The sequence below is a fragment of the Drosophila nasuta genome, chromosome 2L, assembly GCF_023558535.2.
Source record: "Drosophila nasuta strain 15112-1781.00 chromosome 2L, ASM2355853v1, whole genome shotgun sequence".
Taxonomy (NCBI): Eukaryota; Metazoa; Arthropoda; class Insecta; order Diptera; family Drosophilidae; genus Drosophila; species Drosophila nasuta.
Window position 1 is genome coordinate 11132722 of NC_083455.1, and position 27501 is coordinate 11160222.

Sequence of the window (27501 nt, forward strand, 5' to 3'; positions counted from 1 at the left end):
CACACACACACACTTACACAGCTGGAGTTGGTCGTGTGCACTTCAAATAGTTTGCACGTCTTTCAAGTGGCCTGGGCAAGGCAGCGTTTGCCCAATCCATTAATTTGGCAAACAATAAGCAACAACTTTTTAAAATGCCATTCAACAAACCCCTGCACAAACATCCTTTTTTTTGCAGGTTGATTTTCTTTTCTCGCTTTGACATTGCGGGATGTCTGAAAATACAATATTCTTTTTTTTAGCCGCGCAAAAGTATGCAACAGATTTTTTCTTTTGCCAGCAACCGCGCGCCGCATGGTTCCAAACAACAACAGCTATAGCAACAATAACAAGAACACACATAAACATAAGCACAAAAAACTGGCAACACGTTGCGTTTGGGCCCGTGTTACCAGCAACAGAAAACAGCCGACGATTTTTGCATGCGCCACAATGTGTGTGGCACAAATATTGTAGAATGTACTATACAAAAGTATATGTATACATATCTCACTCTGCGTTTTTCTTTTCTTTTTTTTTTTGCTTCCTTCACTTGCCACATGCTGTGATTTTTACCGGCATTACGAAATATTAACAACACACAAATGCGAAAAACGACACCGCATGTGGCATGTGCATCACACGGGGAAGGGACGGGGCATGGTAATGGAGTTAAAAATAGAGTTACAGCCGACAAAAGGAGGGAGGGGAGTCAACTTTTACGTAACGAATTTCCACCTCAAAGTCGAATTTGGCCAACACACTGACAGTTGAAATATGTACAAAAGAATTGAAGTGAGATTGCTTTAGATGATGATGGTAATTCTAGAAATTTGATAGTTCAATTTGAAAGGGAGAAATACGATGTGGATAGTATTTATTTTGTAAAACATAAAGGAGTGAAGTTAATATTCTTTGGTAACTTTTATTAATAGAATAGAAGGAAAGGTAAATTTTGAAAATTAAATTTAGAAGAACATCAAAAGAGATAATTCTCTCTAAGATAAAATTATTTAGATTTGTATAGTTTACTGAAGTTATTGTGCTATATTAAGTTTTATTTTAACTAACTATACGAATGGAAAGCACTATTCTTATTATTATTATTAAGAATCTATTCATTAAAATGCAAACTGAAACTTTTCAGTTAAAATTGTGTTAATTTTATATATATTTTATTTAAAGTACGATTAAAACATAATATAAATTCAAAATGTAGATACCATAAGATTTTTATTGCAGTTGTTTAAGTTTAAGTAAAATTTTCGCAGAGATACATTTATTCATTATGATATATTCGTAATTCCCATAAAATACTAGAAGGGGTTAGGGCGATATTACTTAGACACTCGCATACCATAATGCATTGATTAAAATTAATTAAAATTTAATATTTTACTCTATATACGAAGTAATTTTTTTTTACTTTTGACTGTATTAAACATCAGGAAATTCTGAAATACACTTAACTCCTTCTTCAGTTTAATTTAAGGAAATACAATTTAATGTAATATTCAAATAAATAAATACTTTTGGTTATTTATATCGAATTAAGTAATTTTGCGGCAAGTACCTTAAGGTGCTTTGTCAAAAGAAAAATTATAAATTGATTTGAAATTTGCGCATAACGAGCGCCGATAAAAATTCATCGAAATAAAAGCAATAAAATGAAATCAACTAAGTGACATTAGATGGCAATCAGACACGTTTGAAAATCCATAAAAGTGGAAATATGTTGCCAACTTGCAAACACACACATGCACACATACGCAAGTGTGTAGAGTATTAGAGGAGCACTCACACACGTGAACTTATTATTTACCAAACACGTTCAACAGCCAGAACAACACGTACTCAATTTAGAGATACACAGAAAGCAGCGAAGAAAAAAGGAGTCGGATGAAGGAAGAAGGGAGGTAAGAGAGCTGTTGAGGATTTGGAAAGGAAGTGCAACAAATATTGGAACAATTTTGTCCGTTTTAATGTCTCTCTTTCTCTCTATCGCTTAACAGACTGTCCGTTCAAGGACAATAAATTACACGCACATCTGAGGAGCGCAGAAAAATAGAGAGCAGAAGGAAATGTAGAATATGAGAAGTGCACAATTTAAAATTGGTTGAGAAATTCAGAAAAGACATCTCATGACAACATATTGAAGTTATTTTTTTTCTGTGTTTCTATTTCAAATATTTGTTTTTCTTTTTGTCTTTTTGTTTGTTGCGTTTTGCGTTGGGCAGCAAAAGGTCATGTGACACTGACACGTTGCTCATACGCCACGTGCTGCGGCCAGGCAACAAAACCCAAGTCAAAACATCCCAGCACATCCATGTCACATGTCTTCTCCAGTCTCTTGTATGTCCTGTCTTCCTTTGTCTGTATTTTCTATTCTGTGTTATTTTTTTTTCCCTGTTTCTTGTGTTTTTTTGGAAGTTGGTTGCTTCCGCATACGTGCAAAACATTCACCGGACAAGATTTATTACTAGACCACGTGTTGTTTTTCAAGTCGTGCTTTTAGTTCGCTATGCTGTGCTGGACTGGACTGAACTGAATTGCCAGCAAGGGTTGAGCCACCAATTGTTAAACAAATCCATAGATTTCTTCACTCTCAACTGTCATTGCGTGGGCAAGGTCAAGTTATTTCAGCTTTTTGCGGACCTACAACATTGTCGAAAGCTTTGATGCTCTGAAAGGGAATTCCTGGAACTATTCAACAACAAAAACACAAATAGTGGCAGTATTTATAATGGTGCAATAACAAAAGGAATTTGGGAGATATAGAATAAAATTATTCCCTTTTATTTTAATTATAAATCCTTTTTTTTGTGCTTTTGACGCATTCTTTTGAAATGGAATAGCATTTTTAGAAAAAAAAACAAGTAAGAAATCTACAGTCGAGTGTACTCGACTGTGAGATACCCATTTTGAATAAAAACAATATATTTTGCGGTTTTATTCTCAAAATATACCAAATATACTGCAAAAAATACTAAAAATATACCAAATGGTATATGTGGTATATCGATAGAGTACCGCATTCAAAATATACCATAGACGGCACAATATACCAGATTGTCCGCCAAAGCAACTAAGACCCCTGGTAAGTAGGCGTTTTTGCCCATACAAAAGTATTTCTTTAATAACTACGACAATTTTTATCTGATCGCAATTTTAGGAATCATAACTACTATTGTTGTTATGGTAATTCCATGGCGAAATTTGTCCCGTGCGAGACTTTTTGCAGTGCACTGCAGTGAAATTAACATAAACTGAAACAATTTTAAAAATAAGTGAATTCTTAAAGAACTAGATAAGCACTATATTTAGAGCTAAGATTGATTTTAGGAACTTGATCTGTTTTCCGATAAAATATATAATTTCGTTCATTTTTTGGTTTTGCGTACGAATTGGTTAATTTTTACAATTATCACAACAGAAAACAAAACAGAAAGAAAATTCCAAAACCATTCTCAGCTCTAATTAAAATACTTATCTAGAGCTATAAAAATAATCTTTTCTTAATTTCAAAATTGTTTCAGTTTATGTTATTTTCAATGTAAAGAGTCTCGCACGGGACAAATTCCGTTATGGAATTACCCATATACCAAAATTCGTATGTCTAGCTTTAAAATTACGCTTGTTATTTGATTTTTTTGATTTGCGGGGGCGGAAGGGGGTGTGTCAAAAATTTGAAACAAACTTAATCTGCGTGCAAACATAACAAATGCTCTATCCCTTATAGTCTCTGAGATCTAGGTGTTCATACGGACAGACGGACAGAGACAGACACACAAACAGACAGACGGACATGGCTAGATCGACTCGGCTGTTAACGCTGATCAAGAATATATATACTTTATAGGGTCGGAGATGCCTCCTTCCACCTGTTACATACATTTCCTGTCGGCACAAAGTTCTACCCTATGGGTAGCGGGTATAAACAAGGGTTTTGTGTCACTCTAAGATAATTTGGAAACTTAAATGTTGTTGAGTTTATAAATTAAATATTCCCAATGTCTCAGAAATAAAAAGCCTTAATTTAATTTTCTGCGAATTTAAAATTTTTCCGCAATGCAATTTAAGTTGAAATCGCAAATATTTTATAAAATTTGACTTACATATTTTTCATTAAGAGCAGAATTATTTTTTTTTAATTTTGGTATCAAGCATTCTACTATAAATATATTCTAATATCTTTCTGAAATAAAAATATAATCCTATATTTTCTATAGTAGATTTTTTTTTTTTGATAATTAGTAATTTTAGAAATTCACTATTGAGTTATTTTTTCACAATTGAAAATTATTTGCTTGTTTTATCTACAATTTCGTCAATATTTTTGCTGAAAAATTCGAATCATTACAGTGTAAATACATTAACAGTTTGGGACTTAAAATTTCAGACATTAAATTTTGAGGGAAGATTACACAATTGATAGATTATTAAAAGGCTCCTGTGCCGGTCAAAGCATTGGCAGAGGGATAATGCGATCGCAACACCATGCATCGATCTCTGTCCATGAAGAGAGCGCGTCGCTTGAGCATAATCTCGCGCTCCAAAGCAGCGCGGACACCAACCAGCGCCTCCTTGGTCGCCTCGGCAGCAGTGAGCTCGTGGAGCATGGCAGTGACACTGCTCTGAATGGTGTGCACCTCATCGATAAGATGCTGCTGAGCGACATCACGACAACTCTCGACATTCGGACGATAGCTGCGATTGTGCATGCGGGTCTGGGCCACCTTCATGGCCGCATCGAAGCTGCGAATGCGTCCATGAAGCTGCTCAATGCGGGTCTCCGTCTCGGCGAGATCGCGGAGCACACGATGTAGATCGTTCTCGAAGCGCTGCACTGCCTCCTGGGTGCAATTGATGCGCGCGGTCAACGACTTCTCCACAATGTCCGCCTGCGTGCGAATATCTCTGGCTCCATTCAGCAAAATGGTGTTGAGACTGCTGCGCAGCGCTGCGGAACGTTGACGACACTTTTCACTCTCTTCCAGGGTCTCAAGACTGAAGTGTTCCCAGTACTTTTCCGACGATTGTTCGGGAGGTTGATTAACCGCACCCACATGGAACATGACAGTGCGCGAATGGTTATTTAAGCCCACATTCACAGTATCAATATCGTAGGCTTCCTGCTTGTCACTCCAGTCAAACTCGAGTCGCTGCTTCGCTGAGCGATTCTCCTGCTGTTGGGCCTCAAAGTCGCCGAGGACCTTTTGCAACTGTCGCTTGATCTCGGCAATCAGAGCCAGCTCATTGACCAGCTCCTCCTCGGGCGTATCGCGAACCAATTCAGTGTCCGGGCGACCGCAACGCTTCTCGATGCATTCACGGACAATGCTCTCGGGCACGCCGAGTGTGACGAGCGCTTTGCGCAATCGATTGCGCTCTTGATCGACCATGAAGATCTCCTCGATCATCGCCTTGATGGCATTCTCCAGTGTGCTCTTCCATTTGCAAATGATTTGGGAGCGTAGTCGCAGCTTCTCGGTTGTTTCCTTTTGCGTCTTGTTCACGGTGGCTGTCAAACGTTGAAACTCCGTCGTGGCACTAAAACGATTTCTGTGGAGTAAAGAGAAATATAAGTTTTAAGAGCTCAACAGTTTTTTTTTAGCTTGGAACTCAACTTGTCCGACATGTCGAGCACACTGTTCGTGTGCTGCACTGTCTGCTGATTTCTGGCACGCCATTCATTCGAACTGTAGCGTGTTATCGAATATCTATCGACCACAGGGCGAGTGCCAGTCAAACCCGCCATAGGACTCCAGTCCACTTTGCCGGTGGCCCAAGGGCCAATGGGTCCCATGGGCGTCATGGCGTCTTTGTGTGGCAAGTCGTCGCCAGCTTGGGGCAGATAGCAAGGCGGATTCTGCAGATTATCCGCATCGGGATTAATCGAGCGCTGCAATTTAATGAAAGGCATTAATTAATGTTATGGATGCAACTTGGTTAACGGCCTGAGTAAAAATGAAAATATGTTTGAAGATATCCAGCAGTATCATTTTTGTTCGTATGTGTTCCGTATCTTCATTGAGCAAATGCCGCAAAATGATTTGTGCTTCTAAGTATAATCGGAGAATTAATTTAAAGTGCGCCTTACTACCGTTCATCCAAAAAATGTTGCAGTATTGTGTTGAAGATATGCTGCAAAATGAGCTTTGCTACTAAGTACAATGTGCTAACAAATAAATAATATGCCGTTAAATGCAAATACTTTGAATTAAGCAATAGTATTTTATGTTTTTAATAGTTATTCTTTTGATTGTGTAACACTTAAGATTTGAAAATACTTGGAATAATAAATTGTAGTAGTTAAGTGAAATATCGCATATGCAAAATAATCATTAAGCCAAATGACGCGAACTGAAGCAAGAGAATTTCTCTGAAGTATTTCCTTTTAGTGCATTTATCTTCTATAAGTTTTAGCTTAGTGGTAATCAGAGTTAGAGAAAATGTTTTCAAGCCGCACTACTTTCCCGTGTATGTTATTTGTTTTTTACTTGTGTTGAAAATGTGTCGCTAAGTGCATAAATGGTCTATAGCCGGCAAATGATATTTAATATATATTTAAAAGAAAAACCTACAGCAAACTGTATTTCCTCCGATTTGAGGGGTCGATCCTTGGCGTGTTCGTTGCGCATCTCTATCAGCTGCTGCTGCTGCTGGTCCAGCCCCGCCTTGAGCTCGTCCTGCACCTGATGATGCCCCTGCACTTGATCGCCAATGTGCTGCTTAGCGTGCTCCTGCAGCTCACGTCTTATGGCCTCGGTATTGGGCACCACAGCAACGGGCTTCTCCTCATTCCACTTGCGTCGTCTGATGGGTCCCATTTCTGGTGGTGGAGGACATATCAACGGAGCTGGACACGCCGAAGTTGGGTGCAAATCAATGGCACCCGCTTTGCAGTCAGCTGCGTCTGCATACAGATCCTTCTCCTTGCAGCAAGCCATCTGTTTTGTTGGTTATGCGATGAGCTTAAGCTCAAGAAAGTACACAAAATATTTGTAAACAATACACTTGAATATATCGAGGCGAATTGTTAAAAACGGAACTCGGTTTTGTACTGACAATTTGATGGAAATTGTTTGTTTGAGGGTTGTAAATAGCTGACGGCCAGGTTGCTGGGGTTATCTGATAAACAGCAACCTTAAGTTGTTCTGGCAACCAGTTGATTGCAGTTCATGCTGAGAAGGAAACTAGAAAAGGGAATAACTTGATTAATTAAATTTTAAAACAATTATGAAAAAATAGTGTATATATCATAACCATACGTAACCTTCTATTTTAGATTGTTTAGTTATAATTGGTTTTGCTAAAAATAAAAAGTAATAAATTTGTACAAAACAGTAAATTGTGAAGAACATTTACTTCTATTTCATTTATTTTGTATATTTACATCAATGCTATATTTTGAATATTGCCATCCGCTTGTTTTATTACTTTTCTGTACACTTGTAGTAGTATGGTTATATTTAAAATGGGTAGCAGGTATCTCACAGTCGAGCACTCTCGACTGTAGCTTTCTTGTTATTTATATTATATTATTTTGACGATCAGACTCGTTACTGTTATTAATATGTTCACCACTTAGTAGATTAATTTGATAACAAGAGCGATTTATTAACAGAGCTAAAATTTAATAAATCCCTTGATGGTAAATTATATAGTATTACTTAAATATCAATCGACTTAAATGAAGCAATGAAAGAATGACTAAAGTTCACCCATAAGATTTTAAATAAGTAATATACCAAAACAAAGGCAAACTTTCCAACTTAGCTTTAAATTTTTATTCAAAAGATACAGAGATATCAGACAACAGCATCGATTACTTGGGCGTGGCCATATTCTGGAAGAACATGATGGAGAACTCGAGCACATTGCTGGGCTTATAGCGCAGAATGTTCAACACATAGTCCTGCATAAAGTCCGCCAGCTCCGAGTTCGACTCCAGATACTTTGTGGAGTTCTCGTAGTTCAAAGCCTTGAGCTCTTTAAACCTGCGCGACAAAGCCAAATCCTGACGCCACATCAACTCCAACTTGGGAAGGATGCGCTCCTTCTTCTTCTTCTGCGAGGCGCAGGCAGCGTGCAACAAATAGTTGTAGCCACGCCAGAAGTGCAACACAATGCGACCCTCGGGCGTCATAAAGGTCTCGGCGACATCCTGCAGCTCATCGTTGAAGCACTGCTGGGTGACAATGTGAATGGTATTCTTGTAAGTGCGATAGAAGATGCGCACTAACTTGCGCTCCTTGGACACAATCAGATTGCAGCGCATCACACGACCGTAGAGATTCATCGTATAATACTCGAAGGTGCCCACAAAGTTGTGACAAACCAGATGCCGCATTAGCAGCATAATGCCACCGTCCAGCACGAAAGTGTGATCGCGATCTTTGATGTCCACGGTGGCCTTGAATTTCTGCGATTCCTCATTGATTTTCGTCTCTCTAATCGCAGTGAGATAACGATCTGCATGATTTCTAACCTCCAAAGACTTTTCGACTAGCGCATGATCGATGCGATCGAATTCCGAACGTTTCTCGCAGATCAGCAGAAACTGATCGTCGTATTTGCCTTTCAGCTGATGGCCACACTCGGCGATTCCTTTGCCCTTCTTCATCTTGCTGCTGCTGTAGACCACATAGCCATCGTACGCCTCCTCGACATTCAGGCAAAACTTGCCGATCTGCTGCAGTTCGCGCTCGAAGAAGATCTTCAAATTCTCACTCAGTTTGCAGTTGGTGTGGCGCAGTTTCGAGATGAACAGCTGCTCCTTGAAGATCACAGCCTGCTTGACGGGCAGAAAACTCTTGGGATCGATGCCCCAATCGCACTGCTTGAACTGCTCATCAGATGGTTCGATGGGTCGTATCAAGGCCGAGATTATACTTGACACACTGATCTCATCCTGTGCACTCAACTTGTCCAGTTCTTCACACGCTCCAACAATGACTCCCTGCTTAGCAGGATCTCGAAACTTGTCCATGTCGCAGGGGACAAAGAGAGGTGGATCTAGTATAAGCTCATCCTCATCTTGTTTGGGTTCTAGTAAAAAAGGATTTGTGCTTCAGCTTCGTTTAAAGTTAATGCGAAACTTACCCATGACAATATTTAGAAATAATCCTTAAATTTATAGCGAGGGCACAACAAATTTAATTTTGAAGTTGTAGAACATGAAAAGCTCAGAAAGTAAATAACAAAATAAATGTCATTATTGACATGAAAGCCTTTAGATTGTTGTAAAGCATAGTTTAGTATAAAATAGTCATCATGAATTGCGACACTTTTAAAATGACTCTCAAACTGTGGCAATCTCAACTGTAAATCATTCAAATTCTTTACTAAATGATGCTGTAATGAATATCGATAAAAAGAAACGTCTATTACATTTATTGATCGAATGGAACTTTAAAAATGTATCTATTAGTTATACACGTTTTTTCTTAAGCAAACAATACAAATATTTATTTAAATTCTGCAAATAATACTAATGTACTCATTTCTCAAACGTGATCCAAAAGATTCTTTTAAGACGCATCAATTCTCTAATCGATTCTGAATAGAAATTAATTAATTTATTTCAAAAAATAATTATGAAGCATTACTGCGATGGCAATTCAATACGCTAGCAACATTTGTGCAAACTTCTTGCAAAATTCATCTACATCAACTTTCGCTTCTCTGTGCAAAAATTCCGCTAATCCAGGACATTCAAGGACATTCTGCTTAAGTTTTCTCGCAGTCTCAACAAGCGCTGTGCAATTAGCTGGAGCATCATCTGACTTTCTCATGGATAGAAGTGCTCTGAAGTGTTTTCGCCCAGTGCAAAACTGTAAATGAAAAGTGCGCTAGAGATATGCGTAAGCTGACAATGGATATACAAGAAACAACAAAATGGAAAAACGACAACTAATTGCAAGGACAACGACTTCTTCAGGCACACTCACAGCACACAGCTTAAAGCTGCCAAACAAGACACGAACACGGACAGAAGGAGGTGGTGACAAGTGCATGTTTTAATGGAGAACGGACAACAAATACTCGTTAAAGGCGACTGCAGGAGGCAGCAGAAGGATGCGACAGTACGACACAGGACATCATGCTCATTGTTATTGAAGCGCAAACAGGCGAAGGCGAAGGAGTTTGGTAGGCAAAAGGCGCTCATTAAAACGTATAAAACGTATGAGAAAATCAACAGTTGAGTATGCAAGGGAGGAGAAAGAGGGTACAACTCGAAAGGGGGGAGTCAAAAGGACGCGCAGCTCGTGCGTCCTTGGACCGAACCATATTAAATTTGTTATTAAGCCTGTAATTATTTGCTCGGCCGGAATTGTTGGCATTTTCTCGCTATTAACTGAGAGCTGAACGGTCGACAACGCTTTTCATCTTCCAACGTGTTGTTGCTCTTGTTTTTCTTGTTGGCAGAGATGAAAAAAAAAAAAATGAAAACATAAATAAATTATGCAGAACGCGAGGACAAAGACAATGCGCTCTGTGTTTGCTCAGCTTATTTCACAGTCAAGTTAACTTTCAAAGATACAAGCTCTGAGGTCCAAGCCCGCGGCCGCGATACAAATTCTTTGGCATTTTTCCGTTTATTTTTTCTTTCGCGTTTTTTTTTTTTTGTCTGTTGAACACATTTTCACATTTTCATTTTCATTAATTTCTTATGCATTTCGCTGGACGCGTAAATTAACTACAATTGTTTTCAGTGTCCGTTTGTCCACTTACATTTAATCTTTCTTCATCTTTTGCATTCACTCCCATTCACATTCATTCGCCTTCATTCGCTTTCATTCACATTCATTCCTTCTTCATTTCCTCGGCATTTGTTTGCTCTCCTTCCCCTCATATCACTCTTTCTTATTGTTCACCAAGAACTCTCTACAACCATTGAGTGAAAAAATAAATCAAAATGCGAGGGGAGCGAAAAGCGAACTCGAGGGAAAAAATAAACAAATCTTAAATGAAAATTGTTACCAACGCCGCATGCAGATCCTGGGTATGCAGGATAATCTACCGCACACTCACACATACACACACACACACTTGTTTTGGTTGTGGGTTGGCCAAGCTTAAGGGTCAGTAATAAATGTCATGATATGAAATTTATTTACGCGCCACGAAAACCAATGAAAAGCAACCAAAGCAAAGGAATGCAGCAACAAACACATCTCGAACAACAACAACAACAACAGACATAACAACTGGGAATAAGAACAGCAATAACAATGCCACAACACAAGGACAATTAAAAGGGAATAGGCAGAAGAGCTGAGACACCAAAAGAAATGAAATGAAATAGATTCGACTCGGGCAAAATGAAACAGATCTATGGGAAAATTGTAACCATTTATCGTGCCATGTCGACTGAGTGAAGACACCAGAAGAAACTGTTGACTTAACTTGGACAAAACGGAGATAAATTGCTAGCTTATAGATATTTAAAACCTTTAACGAACTACGAATAATTTGTGACTAAATTAGTGCAATATTAAGGTTTATAGAAGAAGAAATGTATTTTTAAAAGACATTTTAAAATTGCAAATGTTGCAGCGAGAAATACAAAAATTGAAAGGAACTAAAAGAATTATGTCCCAGAATATTTCATTTTAAAAATGTTCTTCCTAAATAAACTTAATTTATTATATTATATATAGCCAAAACAAAAATATCATTAATTTTTATTCTTTAATTTGTAAATAAACAATTAAAGTTCATTTTAACTAAGTGCAAAATAGTGCGGTATTATTCGTAAGATACTGAATTAACATACCAACAATACCGAAATGTATTGAAGGGTATATTTGGTATATTGATATATATAGCATAGTAGATTCTTAATATACCATAGAGTACAAAGTTTACAAGATTGGTGGGCAAACCAAGTAAGACCCGATTGCAATAGACGTTGTTGGCTATACAAAAGTATTTCTTAAATAACCTCGAAAACTTTAATCCGATCGCAACCAAATTTACAGGAAACAAATACTGTAGGTATTAAGGATCATATTTATGTATTGATCTCGTAGATGCACAATTATTTACACAATGTTGAAGAAAATCGAAAATGCATGAAGCAAAATCAAATTTTCTTTTAGAATTTCGTTAGAATCAAATTTTAGGACTGACTATAATACATAATATTAGTGACGGAATAATACAGAACTATTTTTCTCAATTAATCTCAGCATCCAGTTAAACTGCAGTTTACATAATAATATTAAAACCATCTTCCTATCAGCACTTACAGTGCATAAAAATAAAATGTAAAATCGAGTTAACATAAACAAATGTTGTTCATCAAAGTGGTTAATTGATTTCATAGTTTTCCATTGTTTTCGTTTATTGTTTGCTCGATTATTGTTAATACTGCACAAGTATTTTTAGGGGCGTGGCACATTACGATGGGCACATTTGCATGTTGTTGTTCATGTTCATGGCTGATAGACAAATGGCATTGTCCGTTTTTATAGCAACTAATTTATGGGGTCTTAACGCATGAATGCGAACATGAATAACATGAATAAATGTCACAAATGTCCGGCACATTCATCAATCAATATTCAATTTATTTAATGAAATTATTATTGTTATTTTCGTTGTTGTCGTTCGTTGTTCGCTGCTCTTGTTTGTTGTCAGATTTGTGCCCAATTGATTTCGCATGCAAAACGGTGCGTTGCCGATGGCGAAAAAAGGAGTTGGGAGCTGATGATGGTAATGTGCTTTTGTTTTAATTGCTTTGCACATGATTTACATGCTTTTAGATTTCTTTTACACTAACCACACAGCAGGCACAACAAAAGACAATGCAGTTGACGGGGCAATTTGGCATTTGTGAAAAGGAGACGAGCGACAAGCGGGAGATGGGCGACAAGCGACGCTGAGAGACGCCACTTAAACTTGACATGAGCTCATAAACAAACACAGGTTGCATGTCCTTTCACACACACCCGCACTCACACACGCACACCTCATAAAAATGCGAGCTGACTGACAACACTTTTGTATGAGTTGTAAATGCGAAAACACATCGCAGCCCCTTTCAGCCTCTCTTGTTTCATGCCTGCAGCACGCAATCCTGTCATGCTTTCACTCAGCACTCACACCACTACATAAACACTCACACTCACACGCACACATACACACACACACAGACAGACAGTTGTGTGCCCTTTGACTGCTGCCTCTTTTGTTGAGGGGGATGTGTTAATTACAGAAAAATTGCGAGAATTTGTATTATTTACTTTGTTATCAAGATTTAGCTAGAGCTTAGCCATTGTTGTTTCTGTCGTACTTGTGCATTGTATTGCGTGCCTTGCCTATAATTGCATGTGTGCTTGTGTGCTTGTGTGTATGTATGTGGAAGCTGGCATCCTGTTGTTCACTGCTGCTGCTCCTTTGAAGGTTAACGTTATGTTGTTGCCAAGCCACGAATGGGATTTCGCTCCAAAATCGCAGACAAAACTTCATTCTTCAAAAGAAAAACGCTGCTTTCTGACCTGCAGACGTGAAAAGCGAGATTGTACTTGAATCTGTGATAGATAATATACAAATGTATGTAATGTTGGTTATTTATATAACCTTTAATTATTTAGTATGTGGGATATTTTATAATATGTTTTGATTTAACTTAAATATTACTGCTTACTGACGACTGACTTCATTACTACCGCTGTTGCTGATACCGATCTACTTTCACGACTGATGTTCCACTTCTTACTATCTACTTCTGACGTCTGATGATACCGATAGATTAGATCCTATCGACTTGCTTACCGATACCGATAGGTTGTCTTGACTAGCCTTCATCTCTGTTACGTTTATATTCTACTGAGCAGCTTGGCTAGCAGCTTTGCCTAGGCAGAAAAATTACCAAGATTTAAACAACTAAAAATAATATTAGTATATTAAAATTATCCCCTTTATGTTCACTATTTCCTAAAGGCAACATTAATGTTATATTAAAAAAAAAAAAACGAGTCGCAATTTATTGTTTCATATTTTTTTTATTTTTCCCATATTCTTTAGTTTAATTAATTGTCGCATTGAAATTTTAGTCGGGCATAAAAGGGTTGATGTATTCTATAAATTAATTACTTTAAGATGGCTTAATTCATTATTTTCATAATTATCGAGAACGAGAACAAAGATTCTATATATTAATGATGTAAATCTGTATATTATTCAAATTATATATAATATATAATATAATAATAAGTATTAAATCAATTCATCTATGAATTACCTCACTATTATAATTTATTAATACAGAAATTTGTTAATGGAAATAAATAGTTTACCATGATGAAAATTAGCTGCAATGAGATTTTTAACTCATTTAATTTAGCCAGCAGTTTGCTACTCTATGCCATTACATAAGATTATGATTATATTACTTTAAAATTAATTTAGATTGAAATGGATAATATTTCAGTTCACAAAATATACATAAATTATATGTTTTCTTAATTTGTAACCATTTTTAAGTCTTCGTTAATTATTGCTCTTCCAAATGCGAATTTTACTTGAAGTTAATTTATATGATGTTCAGATACTTTTGTATTTTCTGACGTAACGAATGAAGCAATTTTCTGATTTATTCGTGGCACATGTTTGGCTTCCACTTGCGCAACTTTTTCGAGTTTTGTGAAGCAGCTGCATTTACTTCTGTTGTTGCTGCTGCTGTTTCCATCGCTATTTCTAGAGAGAAACAACGAGTTTTGCGAGTTATTTTGACTGATTCAACAGCAATAGCAATAAGAGCTAGGAAAACAGAAAGTTTATTTTATAAAATGCAAATTGTTTTACAATTTGATTTCATTATGCAATGTGGCAGGCAGAGTGGTGCTTGTATTATCAGATACTCAACTTTCATTTCAATTTCCATTTCCATTTTGGGCAACTCGTTGTCAGACTTCTTTTGATATTAGTTGTTATTCGCTGTAGTTGTTGTTGTTTTCATTGTTGTTGTGCATTGACAAGCAAACAAAACTCAAAACAACAACTGCAGCAGCAGCAGCAGAAAAAATATAGAAACTTTTGGCAAGGTGTTGTTCTATATGGCCATAGTTCCTGTTGTTGTTATTGTTGTTGTTGCTATAACAGGTGCTCCACGCTTAAGCCAAAAAACAAGCACAGTCGCTGCGAAAAGTTTATTGTTTAGCTGCTGCTCATGGTGGTATTTTTGTTATTGTATTTTACAATTATTTCGCATAATATTTTCGAATTTGAATACATCAATTCATTATTGATTTCGAAAGCTGTCGCAAACAAATATATTTTTACAAATTAATTAAAATATTTGTTAGATAAGTTTAAGTTTTCCTTTTTTGTTTGTTATCTTTGGTGCTACCCTTTCGCTTTAAAGGTATTTCATTTATTGAAGTGACCCAGTTTCCATTGCTTTTGGCTCATTAGCCGGTGACCAGCATTAACTAAACTCGCACTAGAATTCCAACAGCGAATAAAAAATCCAAATTAAAAGTAGAAAAATAATGCTGTAATTAATTAGAGATGGCGAACGTTGTCTGGACGGCTTTCACTTTGTGGTAACTTCATTACGCCAACAGGCGAGCGCAGCGCGAAGTTGAAACGAAGTCAACTCAGCCCCTTAGCAGCTGACCCCCTTTTTTTCCATTAACTTGGCTTCTTTTCAACGCGCTTAATTAGCCTGACGCCTGGCAGGTGGCGGATTATATTTAAGGTTATGTTATCCGGGCCAAAGCATAAGCAGCAAAGCAAAATACAAAAACTCGCGACTGCAAAACTGCAAAAAGAAATGCAGAAAAATACTGCACAAACTTGCTGCAAACACACACACACAAGTAAAGAGGATGCAACAAAGTTTAAAGCTTCCTTTAAAATGTTTGCTAATTAGCGGGTAATTCAGATAATACGAACCACATGACGTTCATATCGTTATCAAAAGGAATTCTTGTAGAGAAATGAGAGCAAAGCAAAGTCAAAGGTCAGGCATGCTGCATTGAACTACAAACATTAGATTAATAGCATATGTAGCATATGTAGATCTAAAATTCAGTTCAATGTTGAATTAATTAATCCAGATAGAATGTGTTTCGATAACTTTACTTTAAATCCCAATGAAACCTTGGCTTCCATATTAAAGTATTTTAAGTATGCAAGGAATTCGTAAACTTCAAACTTTACACACATTATAGCTACAAATGAATTGATATAAAAGAATTTTACAAATTCGAAATCAATGTGAAATAATATTTATAAGTTGCGAAGCTGTCAAAAGGCATTAATACTGAGATAATAATACAAAAGCAACCTTTTTACTAAATAAGAGTAAGTTATGAAATTTAAAATATAACTTTATTGATAAATACCACATACTCACAATAAGTTACTTCAAAGTATTAAAACTAAAAACAAATTTTTTTTAAAACCTTGCAATAATATGTGTGCAATTTAGTCTTGCATCAAAAAGCGACCTTACAAAAGTCGCAAGCATAGAAAACGGTCTAGAAGCATAGTTAAATCTCTGGCAGCAGCAGAAGCTCAATATTGGCTGGGCGTGGCGGGACGGGGCGCAGCGATGCTGAGACTGTGTGGCGTGCAACACTCAAAGGCGTAAATAAATACGCCGCCCGCAAAGGTAGGCAACGCTTTTTGTTTGCTCAGCCTATGTATATGTTTGTGTAGGATTCATGAGTGTGCGAGCGGGTGAATGTGAGTGTGAGTCTACATGTGTGTTTGTGTGTGTGTGCGTTAATTTGCCAACAAAGACACGTACAAACATGTAAACAGCATTCAAGAGATTTTGCTAGAGCGCACACCGCACACTGAATGGCATTTCATTCTCAATGTGTGAATGTTGGTGTATAAGTGTGTGAGTGTATTCACGTTCGCTTCGAGTGTACGAGTGTTTACCTAGCCATTGCTATTAATTTGTACACGCTGCATAATAGCTCTGTCAATATTTTATCAACAATTTCCCAAAAAGTGCGACCCAAAAGTGTTGTAAACTGACGCCAAGCTTGAGCTTGCCTCGAAAGAGGGACTGGAATGTTAAGGGGGAATAGTTCGTTAAAACATTGGTTGATTATTAATTGTGCATCTTAAAAACAAATTGTTAACTTTGTAAGTTTAAGTACGTAATACATTTTTAAAGTGCAGCATTAAACATACGCTTCTTAAAGCAAAATGTTACAAGGATGATAATCATAGTTCATTTATTTCAATATCCTTGTAAGTAGCTTTGAAGTTCGCTTAGTCATAAAATATGTCAGTTATATTGTTATGTCAATAAAGTATGTTTGAAACAGTTCGTCAATTAATAAAATCTAAGAAATATGCAAAAAGAATATTTAATTAAAATCACAGCTTATTTATTTTAAAAGTCTTTACATTTGTGTTGGGGTTTGCTTGCTTATTATATACCAATTAATACCTTTATTTATTGAAAAAAAGGAAAATCTGCAAAGCATTCATGAAATAGTCGTCTGTTGAATACTAATATTGTAGTGCAAATAAATTAAGTTATAATAGTGCTTTAGCCTATATTTTGTTTTTAGATTTTAAGTAATTTAGATTATAAAGTCATTCTAGGAAAAACTCCTCCAACCTTAAACTCATATCATAATGACGTATTTACCATATCGTAGTTTACGTTTGGATAAACGTTTTAGAACAAGGCAATTAAATTGAAATTTAATAGTTGAATTGGTCAAACGTTTCATTCGTAGCTCGGCGTAAAAAGTACATATAAAGTGCAACAATTTAAGGCACAGTTTGTATCTAAAATAGAATGAACTATAAGCTCTGGTGTGAGCCTCGATGCAAAGGAAACTTCGAACATTGCATCAGCCCTTAGGGGCGCATCAATCAGTCTTGTGCAAGAGACCTCCATTGTGCGTTAACAAGTGGCACGTTACCGGATTGAAGCATAGGCCGACAAAAACAAGAGGCCACGAGATATATCTATGTATATCTGTTCCCCTCGATCTGTCTCTATCCCTAACCCTTACCCGTCGGCATCTGCATCTATAGTTAGCTGACTTGACTCCAAGTTGGTACATTGATGTTGCCATTTTGGCGGAGAGAGTAAAGAGTAGAGAGTAGAGTAGAGCACTGCAAGTAGTATGCCAATGACAACATGTACGGGCTGAAAGACAAAAGATTGAAGAGAGCAAAGGCTGCTGCAGCAGGCAGGCTGTGTAGCACATACAAGTCATCAGGCATGTTCAGGAAGTTAGTTAGGCGGGTCTGACGACCCACAAAAGAGGGAAGGAGAGAAGAGAGCAGAGCGGGTAGTGTTCTGTCCCATGTCCTGTGTCCTGTCATAATGTCAGGCAGCGACAAGTTGCTCAACAGGGCAAGACCAACGTGGCTCTTAAAGCACCACAATTGTTGCATTAAGTGCCATCCCCATTTGAATATATTCACTTTTTAAACAACCTTTCTCTCTACTTGACTTGCATAATGGCAGCAGTTTCTCGATTGTTGCTTCGACTTTTTCACTTTTTTTTGCTTTTTGAGATTGTTGAGGCACAAAAGTGCAGTCGCCTATTGAAATCCAACAACTGATAGTAGCACACGCTGCATACAAAGCAGGCAAATGACTGTAACACTGTCAACAACAAAAACTGCTACAATTCGATATCTGTATACTCTACAAATTTTTATTTTATTTACTCTTGAAACTATTTTGCATATAATTTTCACCTAATACTTACAACAACTTTTCTCTTAACTCTGATATCATTTGAATAATAAAAAAACAATTAAGGTACTTATTGAATCAATTTTGTAGGGAATCAGTTTTAAATTTAACTGTTCGGTTCTTTTAGCTTTAGGCTTTTATAATACTGAACAGTTTTAGCATTAGAATAATATATATACTTTTTAATATTTGTTAATACCATCACTAATTCAATAATTTAAAGATGTTCCCTTTTTTATTTTATTAACTTTGAAATAAACTGCAATACTGACTTGAAAAAGCTAGTACTGATATTTGGAGTACTGAAAATTACTTAAGCAACGTTTTCATTTAAGCAATAATATTTTAATTTGAATAATATTCAGCACTTTGACATTGTTAATAATCCCCGAGTAAGTGTGAGCTACTTGTATAAGTTCAGCAGTTTGTAGGGCGGCATAGAAAAGGAAATTTTGTCCTGTGGGAGTTTCCTTGCTGATGGTGTCTCCAACTCTTTAAAGCACTTTAAAGTTGCATTTATCATCATTTGGCCAATGAAATTGATATTTTCTGTTTGCCCCCTGAACCAGTTGCCTCATTAGTTAGTTTTCCCCTGATAAATGTACACAACATTTTGCACATATTTTCCGCATTATTTATTTTCTAATATTGCTTTGAATAGACACAAAAGTTTTGTGGCCATGAAAAGTTGCAAAACTCTTCATAAACCCATATGAGTATATATAAACATATATAAATAATATAAATTTGTGTGTGTTCGTGTTGGGATAAATAGTTAAAAGCAAAAGTTGCTTATTCTAATTGAAACTTTCGCACTGCATGCAAGCAGTGTGTGAAGCAGTGCACAGTGCACTGTTACACTGCAGTGTAACGACTTAGCTCTGCTTGCATTAGATTACAATTTATTTCAGTGCTTTTCCGTTTGCTAATTGATGTCTCCCGCAAACCATTGATTTTTCTTCTCGTTGTTGTAGACTAAGCAATTGATTGCCTATCATATTTAAAATCTATATTCGGCTGTTCTCTTCCCATTAAAGCTCTTTTGTTCACTCTCCTTTCAATGCGCGCTTCTTTTGTTTTACTTTTTTTTTAACGAATGAACATTCTCAACTTGTGCATAGTTGTTATTGCTAGACGTATTTCTACAATTGATTATCTCATTCAAGATCTACATTTGGCATCTCTCTCTCTCTTTCTCTCTCTTTCTCTCTCTTGCTTTCTCTCTGCCTTTACTCTCACTTCTACTTCAAGCTTTGCATTTCTGTTAATTGTTCGTGTCACCTTTCATAGATTGAGCCTGTTGTCATACCCGCTACCCATAGGGTAGAAGGGTATTATAACTTTGTGCCGCCAGGAAATGTAAGTAACAGGTAAAAGGAGGAATCTCCGACCCTATTTTTGCCACGCCGACTTTCGCCCAAGCAAATCAATAAAATCGAATAACAAACGTAATTTTAAAGCTAGAGCTGTATTGGTGTATATAATAAAAACAATAGTATTTATTATATCTGAAAATTTGTATTTTTAGTTTGTAGTATTTTGCTTTTATTCAAAATGGGTAGCGGGTATCTCACAGTCGGGCACACTAGTCTGTAGCTTTCTTACTTGTTAAAGCTGTCATTATTCTCTGACCCGTAGTCCACGCAGCTTTCTTATCGTACAATATTCTATGAATACCATTGTGGCGTTTTAATTCTTCGCTGCGCTGGAATTAGTCTAAATTTGGCTGCTGTAGCGATCGGTCTTGCTACGCTTTCTTATCGCAAATAATTAAAAAATATAAGTTTATAATGCAAATTCCCAACAAAATAATCAACGCATTTTTGACAATACTTTGCTTGTGTTTGCTGGCAAATTTTACCAGCTCTCAAAAAAACGGAACAGGTAAAATATATATGCAGAAAAAAATTATAAGAAGCAAAACCAAAGAACATATGCTTTGGGAGTTTCGAATATAAACATGAGCTCGACTGTGATATTCCATCTACCCATTGTGAATAAAAGCAAAACAATGGGATAATAATTTTAAAATATACCAAACAAATAGACCACAAAAATACGAAAAAAATTAAAAATTCCATCTTTGGGGAAAATACAAATACATTGATAACCAAAGCAACACCCGTAGTAAAAAGTCATTTGTTGCCATAGAAAAAAATTTGTTAAGTTTAACAACTTTTATCTGATTGTAACCAAATTTTCATAAAACCTATAGTAATTATGGTTTTTACCAAAAATAACCACTATAGCTTTAAAATTACGGTTGTTATTCGGTTTATATCGATTTGCAGAGGCGGAAGTGGGCGCGGAAAAATGTTTAAAGAAACTTGATCAGCATTCAAACATAATAAGTTATATCTATCTCTTATAGTCCCTGAGATCTAGGTGTACATACGAACAGACAGACAGACGGACACTCGGACGTGCCTATATCGTCTCTGTTAAAGCTGATTAGGAATATATATACTTTATGGGGTCGGCCTGTCACATACATTTCGTGGAGACAGTTTTGAAATTCTTTAATTCCCATGCTGTGTGTTTATCAGTTTTGCTTTCTTAAAATGGAATATTTACCAAGAATGTTCTCAGATTAAACTCATTAATATTGCTATTTTTTATCAGTCACTTAAACCTATAAAAAATCGTATTGTGTATTTCCAGGAATTTCATCGCTTTGTGCCCCCGGAAGTCGTTGTGCTCCGCTCTGGCAGTGCAGCAATAACTCAACAATTATATTTGGGAAGATAAATCCACTTTTTCGTGCAAAAGTCACAAATCCGTGTGAAAGTCATCAATCGTGTTGTAGAGAGGAGTTTATTGTGAGTGCTGTGCAGATTATTCAAATATTATTAAGTATAACCCTAGAATTCCTTTATAGAGAGAGCTACCAAAGTCGCCACCGCATGATTTTGCTTGCGGTCGTCGAAATGTGGAATCTAAGCATATTGAAAGTCAGAGTACCTCAAAGTTGGCCGATTTTTCTGAATTCCCCTGGGTTGTGGCCATCTTTCTTAGCGGGGAGACAAATCTAAACTTTATTGGAGGCGGCTCAATCCTATCGCCAAATGTGGTCTTAACTGCTGCTCACATTGTCTGCGGCCACGCCACAGAAGATCTTCGCATCCGAGCTGGAGAATGGGACACGCGGTCGGTGTTGGAACCCTTGGAGCACCAGGAGAGAGATGTGCTCGTTAAGATCTGTCATGAGAAGTATGATAATAGAACAATGTTCTACGATATTGCGGTGTTGAACTTGAGAACTCCACTCGAATTCGCCAAACACATAATGCCCATTTGTTTGCCCCGACAATTCGAGTTTCCCAACACCGAACGCTGCTTGGTGGCTGGCTGGGGCCGGGAGGAGTTTACGTCCGATGCAACTCGCAATATTCTCCGCAAAGTTGATCTTCCGATTCTAGATAATCCGCTGTGTCAACGGAAATTCAGACGCACTCGCTTAGGTCGTAACTTCTGCTTGAATGAATCCTTTTTGTGTGCCGGCGGCGAGAAAGATCTGGATTCTTGCACTGGCGATGGCGGATCGCCTCTCTTTTGCCCCCTTTACGATCATCCCGGTCAATATTATCAAATTGGCATTGTCTCCTGGGGGCTGTCTTGTAACTACGCGAATGTGCCTGCGGTTTATGCAAATATACCGCATCAGCTTGACTGGATTCTTGGTGTGCTTAGAGGACTTGAACAAAATGTGAACTACTATATGCCATCCTATAAACGTGAGTATCATGAGAGAGCTTCAAATTCAATCATTGCATTCCGCATGGACAATAAAAGTGATTGATGCTTAGAAGACAAGAACTCATGGTCAGACCAAAACTGGAAATGATTACTTCTCTCGAGGCGAAAAACTTGCTAAAATATGTTTTTGAAATTTAATCTTTCTTTCTTTCCATTAATATTGTATCACAATTTTATAGATTATTTGAAAGGATGAGTTTAGGGTTGCATAGGCTATTGAGAACATATATATAATTAATATTAAATTTAATATATGTGTATATACTGGCTGTTATTTTGACTTACTCACACCTTTATTAAGACTTTTATCCCTTATCTTTTTAATACACTTTTCAAACGTTAACAAGTTTACTTGATTATAAAATAAACTCATGTAAAATACTTTTTGGATGATGGAAATTGATTGTAATAATGTTTAGGCTGGCCGAACTTTATGAAGCGTTTGATTTTCATTACCAAAGCGACATGTGAACATCGATGATCCAAAGTAGATTGTTTTCTTTTTGCTGTCGTTGCTGTCGTTGTGGGAATGCAGCAGTGTCAGCTGCATTGGAGTCGTAGTCGTAGTCGTCGTCATCATCATCATTAAGTAACGTGAGCCATCATCAGGCAATGGACAGTTGCCGACGACGTCGTCGAGTTGTCGATGCTCACTGGCAAGAAAGCCAGCGAAGCAAATTGTTTTTAATTAAAAGTAAACAATATCAATTCATTCGACAGTTATCCAGTTATGCTGCTGACATTGCTTGTCCTGGACGAAGCATCTAAGCTCCTCTGCCAGCAGTTGCATTGTTTACCAGGGATTACAAAAATTGATGCACACAGGATGCGGGCGACGTCGATGCTCGATGCTCGTTGCTCGTTGCCCGTTGGTTGAGAGCAGCTTCAGCTTTAGCTTCAGCTTCTGCTTCTCTGGCAGCTTTGACATGGCCTGTCCATTTATATTTCAGATGCGCAGGGGTAAACATTTTTGTTGACCATTTTCATTTTGACCATTATTAATTGTCTTCTTAGTCGCCTCGCTTCGCCGTTGCCATTGCAGCAAGCTGGCGCTTAATGTTCCAGCTAACGGGATTATTTCAAAACTTACATAAACTTGTTGCCACATTTTTTGCTGTTGTTTTTTCCGCGTTTCTCGCAAGAACTTGCAACTCTCTCGCTTTTAATTCTAGCTTCCAGCTTTTTATTTTATATTATTTTGTTTGTTTCTTTTCTTTTTCGTTTTTTATGCTGTGCTGCTAACTTTGTTGCACTTTTAATTGGTCTGAAAAATATCTGAAGTTTGTTTTATGATTTTATTTATTTTCAGATTTAGTCGTTGCGAATTGATGAAGTGCAGAAACTTTGCATAAAATTCGCAAAAATTGCATTAAGTGAATACACTGCCACTGAAAGTTACACACAAATAAGAAATGCTTGAGTTAGCTTAAAACATTTGGTTATTATTACGATTAATTTGTTATTTATATATATATATATTGCCATATATTTGTGCCATGTTTTTCTAATTAGTTCTCGGAATTAAGTTAGACATAAAGCTATGAGTTTACACGAAAAATATAGAAATTCGCTACAGCTCTCATAATATTGAGTATACGCCTTGTGTTTTGCATATGCTTAACACTGCACAGGAAAACGCTGAACAAAGAGTGAAGGGAAGGAGAGCGAGAGAATCAGTGGCATATTCCCGTCATCATCATCATTATGATTTTGGGTATCAAGTTGCGGGCTATGTCGCCGCTCTAGTGTTTGGTGAAAGGAAATACATACGTGCGCATTCATTTCATTTCCGTTTTGTGTCGCAAAGTGGCCTTCCGAGAAGCGTGAAGTTGAGGGGCGTTGCCATGACTACGTTCCGCAGTCTCGACTATAACTGCCTGTGCCCATTTACAGTCAGTTCGCTCGGTCTTCATGTGTGTGTCCAACTATTTATTTTTATGACATAATGTAGCTACAGTTGTGACTCGCCTCTTGTGCCACTTGCCTCGTGTCTGTGCCTGTGCCTGTGTCTGTGAATTTGCTGCGAATGTTGCCATCTAAATATGTGAAAATTGCTCATTTGAAATGTTGCCAGAGCGACACGCTCAAGTGGGGCAAGGGATACGAAGCATGGGGCATACGACATGTGGCATGGGGCAATGTAGTAGGTGGTGAATGTCTAGGCAAATTGCCTGTCAAAAATTTGTAGGCAATTTGTTTTTGTTTCTCCACAGTTTTGCCCCGATCCTTATCGAAAGTGCTTCACACAACGCAATTGTTGTAATAAATATATATTTTTTCTGCATATTTTTTCATGTCTCTTAATAAAAATGGAACCATTTATATTGTGAGAGCTTTAAACTCCGCTAAGAATGTGACAAAATAATCAAAATTTTAGACAAACGATACTCGTTTAGCACATAGTCGAATATAAACTAAAAATATGATAACTTTGAAGTTGTAGTATTAAGATAGGCTGTGAAACACAATATGTTTTATGATTGTGGCGAATACTTCAAAGTAATGAAATTAAATTACAGTATCTAATTTTCAGCAAATTTGTCAAAATTAATACAAAACTCGATAATCGATATCAGACTTCAACAAATTATATAAAAAAGTAAGTATGTTTTAAATATTTTGTAAATAATAAAGTTCAGAAAATCAAAAATAGAGTTAAATCCGTATAAATACAGCAAGTTGATATGTAAGCTTTAAAGAATTTAATAATCCCATGTATCATATATTATAATACTTATTATTAAATCGTGAAAACGAAACTGAGTTTAAGCTCTTTGAAGGTTGGCTGCGTTGGCAGAAAGTTTAAAGGCGGCTTTGTGGCAGTTGATGAGCTTCAAGTTGTTGTTTATAAGCCAAGTTGAGTTTTGATTATGTTGTATCAATGTCTCGACTGGCCACAATACAGTTAACCGTGAAACGCAGACAGGCAGCCATAATAACACACACACACACACATTCGCAGAACAACTTAAGCCGCTTAATGTAATAGAGCCACAAAAGGATATCGAAGCGGACAGTGGGAAGGAAGCGAACTGCCGCAAGTCGCAGACGCAAGTTGGCAACTAACTGGTATTAGCGACTGTTAGACTATTGGATGTACTTAGACTGACTAAACTTACAGTGGCTCACGTTAAATTGTGGAAAGTCGTTGTACACACTGAAAAGCAGGAATCTGAGAAATATATTTTCTCTTATTTGATTTATGTTCCTTTAGAGAATATTTATTTTGAAGCCATAATATGTAATTATTATATTTCCTTTCTTTAATAATGCTTAAAACATTTTTATTAAATAGAGAGTAAATCTTATTATTAATTTCTTTATATTTAATTTCTTTAAAATTGCTTAAACCATTTTTATTAAATAAATTAATCTTCCACATTATATTATTTATAAAGAATTAATTCATTTTAATATTTATGTCACTTTTAAAAGAATATCATAATGTCTGTGTGTTGCAAATTGGTTGCCTTTTGTTTATTTTGTTTTTTATTTAGTAAGCAATTAATTTTGAACATACGATTGGACAGGCAAGGCTTAAGATCAATGACGATGTTGATGATGATGATGTACCTGAGAAATGTCTGAACCTTGGGACGAGGGTTTTATGTTTTGTTGCACAGACAAAAGCCGCTTTGGCCAATTATTATTGGATTCGCAATTAAATAGTTGGCTTACTTGTTTTTGCCATCGTTTTTCGCTGTTGAGCTTTGCGGGCCAATCGAATTGGCCCAGGCAACTTTTGCGACCTGTTCGAAACTTAAAGTTGAGACAGCATTTCTCAGATACGACAAACATTTAATTAATTTCGAAATGAATGCAAAACTTTCTCGCAGTTTTATCTGGCCCCCAAAAACTGAAACTTTAAAGGTTCGAGTTTGTAGGTGTGTGTATAAGTTGGTGTGTATGTAATTCCAAGTTTTTGGCTTACCTTGAGCCTAAAAACTTTCGCGTGCAAAGTTAAGGCGCATAAATTTCGAACACGGTCCCTTTTTTTCACAACTAAACAGTGGTTGGCAATCGGAAAGTTAGCTGCTCTTTGCTCTCGGCTGCTGTGTTTTAGGCCATTTAAAGGATTTGCTGTGAATTTTAATTAAATATCTAAGAAATGGGCATAAATATTGACCAACTTAACACGAATAGTCTTTTTCTTTTCTTTCTTAATTAATTCATATACGGCAGACAGAAGACACTCTTTAAAAAAAAGAAGAATATTTGATAAAGATCAGAAATCCTTTTAAATGTGTTTATTGAATAATTGTTTGATTAATTTAATTTAGACTTATCAATTATTAGAAATAAAATAACTAGAGTTGTTGGTCGAAATAATAGTACTTATGTACATTATTTATTACTTCTGAAAATTTGAAAGCGATCGCAAAAAATTGTTGCTGTTATTTTGGATCATTTTTTTTGCCCTTGGGTAGCGGTTATCGCACATATTTTAAATGTAAAAGTATATCTAAATACAAAGTATAACTTTTGTTATATTTAAGAAAATTTGTATATTTTAAGAATAATGTCCCATTTTTTGGTATTATTATCTCATTGATTTTGAATGTAATAGAATATCTACATATGTATATACCAAATATGTATATTAATTCGGTATATTTAAAGAATTATACTGCCCTGTTTTGCTTTTATTATAATGGGTAGCATGGTAGCTATACCTCTGTTTCATATATTATTTGTAGCATTTTTCCAGTGAAAATAATTTGATTTGCTTTTTAAACACAATATACATATATAGCTACAAGTCTTTGAATAATTCGCAGCTTAAAAATTAAGAATTGTTCAAGCAATTAATACATCATAAAGGGAAGTCATATTAGTTCTTCTATTTAAACTAAAACATAAACAAATTGTTGTGTATAATTTGTAAGACATATTTGAACAGCAGTTATCGTGTTGTCGCTCGACCCGCAAGAATGTTGAGTAAACTAAGTCGTCAGCGTTGTTAAAATAGAGTTGATCAACAACTATTATCCATAAAGTGAATTGTTTAATATGCGAAATGTGCCCGAGGGGAAAGGTGCAGCGCATTGAATGTGACCTAATCAAACTGT

The 27501-nt window shown here is 36.4% G+C and overlaps 3 protein-coding genes across 3 annotated transcripts; 1 reads left to right on the plus strand and 2 right to left on the minus strand.

Moving 5' to 3' along the window:
* Positions 1 to 4276: 4276 nt before the first annotated feature.
* Positions 4277 to 7060, minus strand: LOC132798392 (tektin-4). Its single transcript, XM_060810239.1, has 3 exons — positions 6564 to 7060; positions 5607 to 5881; positions 4277 to 5541 (listed from the first exon to the last, which is right to left on the minus strand). The coding sequence occupies exons 1-3, from the start codon at positions 6927 to 6929 to the stop codon at positions 4419 to 4421; spliced, it is 1764 nt and encodes a 587-aa protein (XP_060666222.1). The 5' UTR covers positions 6930 to 7060; the 3' UTR covers positions 4277 to 4418.
* Positions 7061 to 7754: 694 nt separating this feature from the next.
* LOC132798750 (uncharacterized) lies at positions 7755 to 9218 on the minus strand. Its single transcript, XM_060810716.1, has 2 exons — positions 9085 to 9218; positions 7755 to 9030 (listed from the first exon to the last, which is right to left on the minus strand). The coding sequence occupies exons 1-2, from the start codon at positions 9086 to 9088 to the stop codon at positions 7808 to 7810; spliced, it is 1227 nt and encodes a 408-aa protein (XP_060666699.1). The 5' UTR covers positions 9089 to 9218; the 3' UTR covers positions 7755 to 7807.
* An 11173-nt stretch (positions 9219 to 20391) lies between these two features.
* LOC132789211 (phenoloxidase-activating factor 2-like) lies at positions 20392 to 22791 on the plus strand. Its single transcript, XM_060797072.1, has 3 exons — positions 20392 to 20560; positions 21338 to 21495; positions 21555 to 22791. The coding sequence occupies exons 1-3, from the start codon at positions 20467 to 20469 to the stop codon at positions 22473 to 22475; spliced, it is 1173 nt and encodes a 390-aa protein (XP_060653055.1). The 5' UTR covers positions 20392 to 20466; the 3' UTR covers positions 22476 to 22791.
* The last annotated feature ends 4710 nt before the right edge of the window (positions 22792 to 27501 follow it).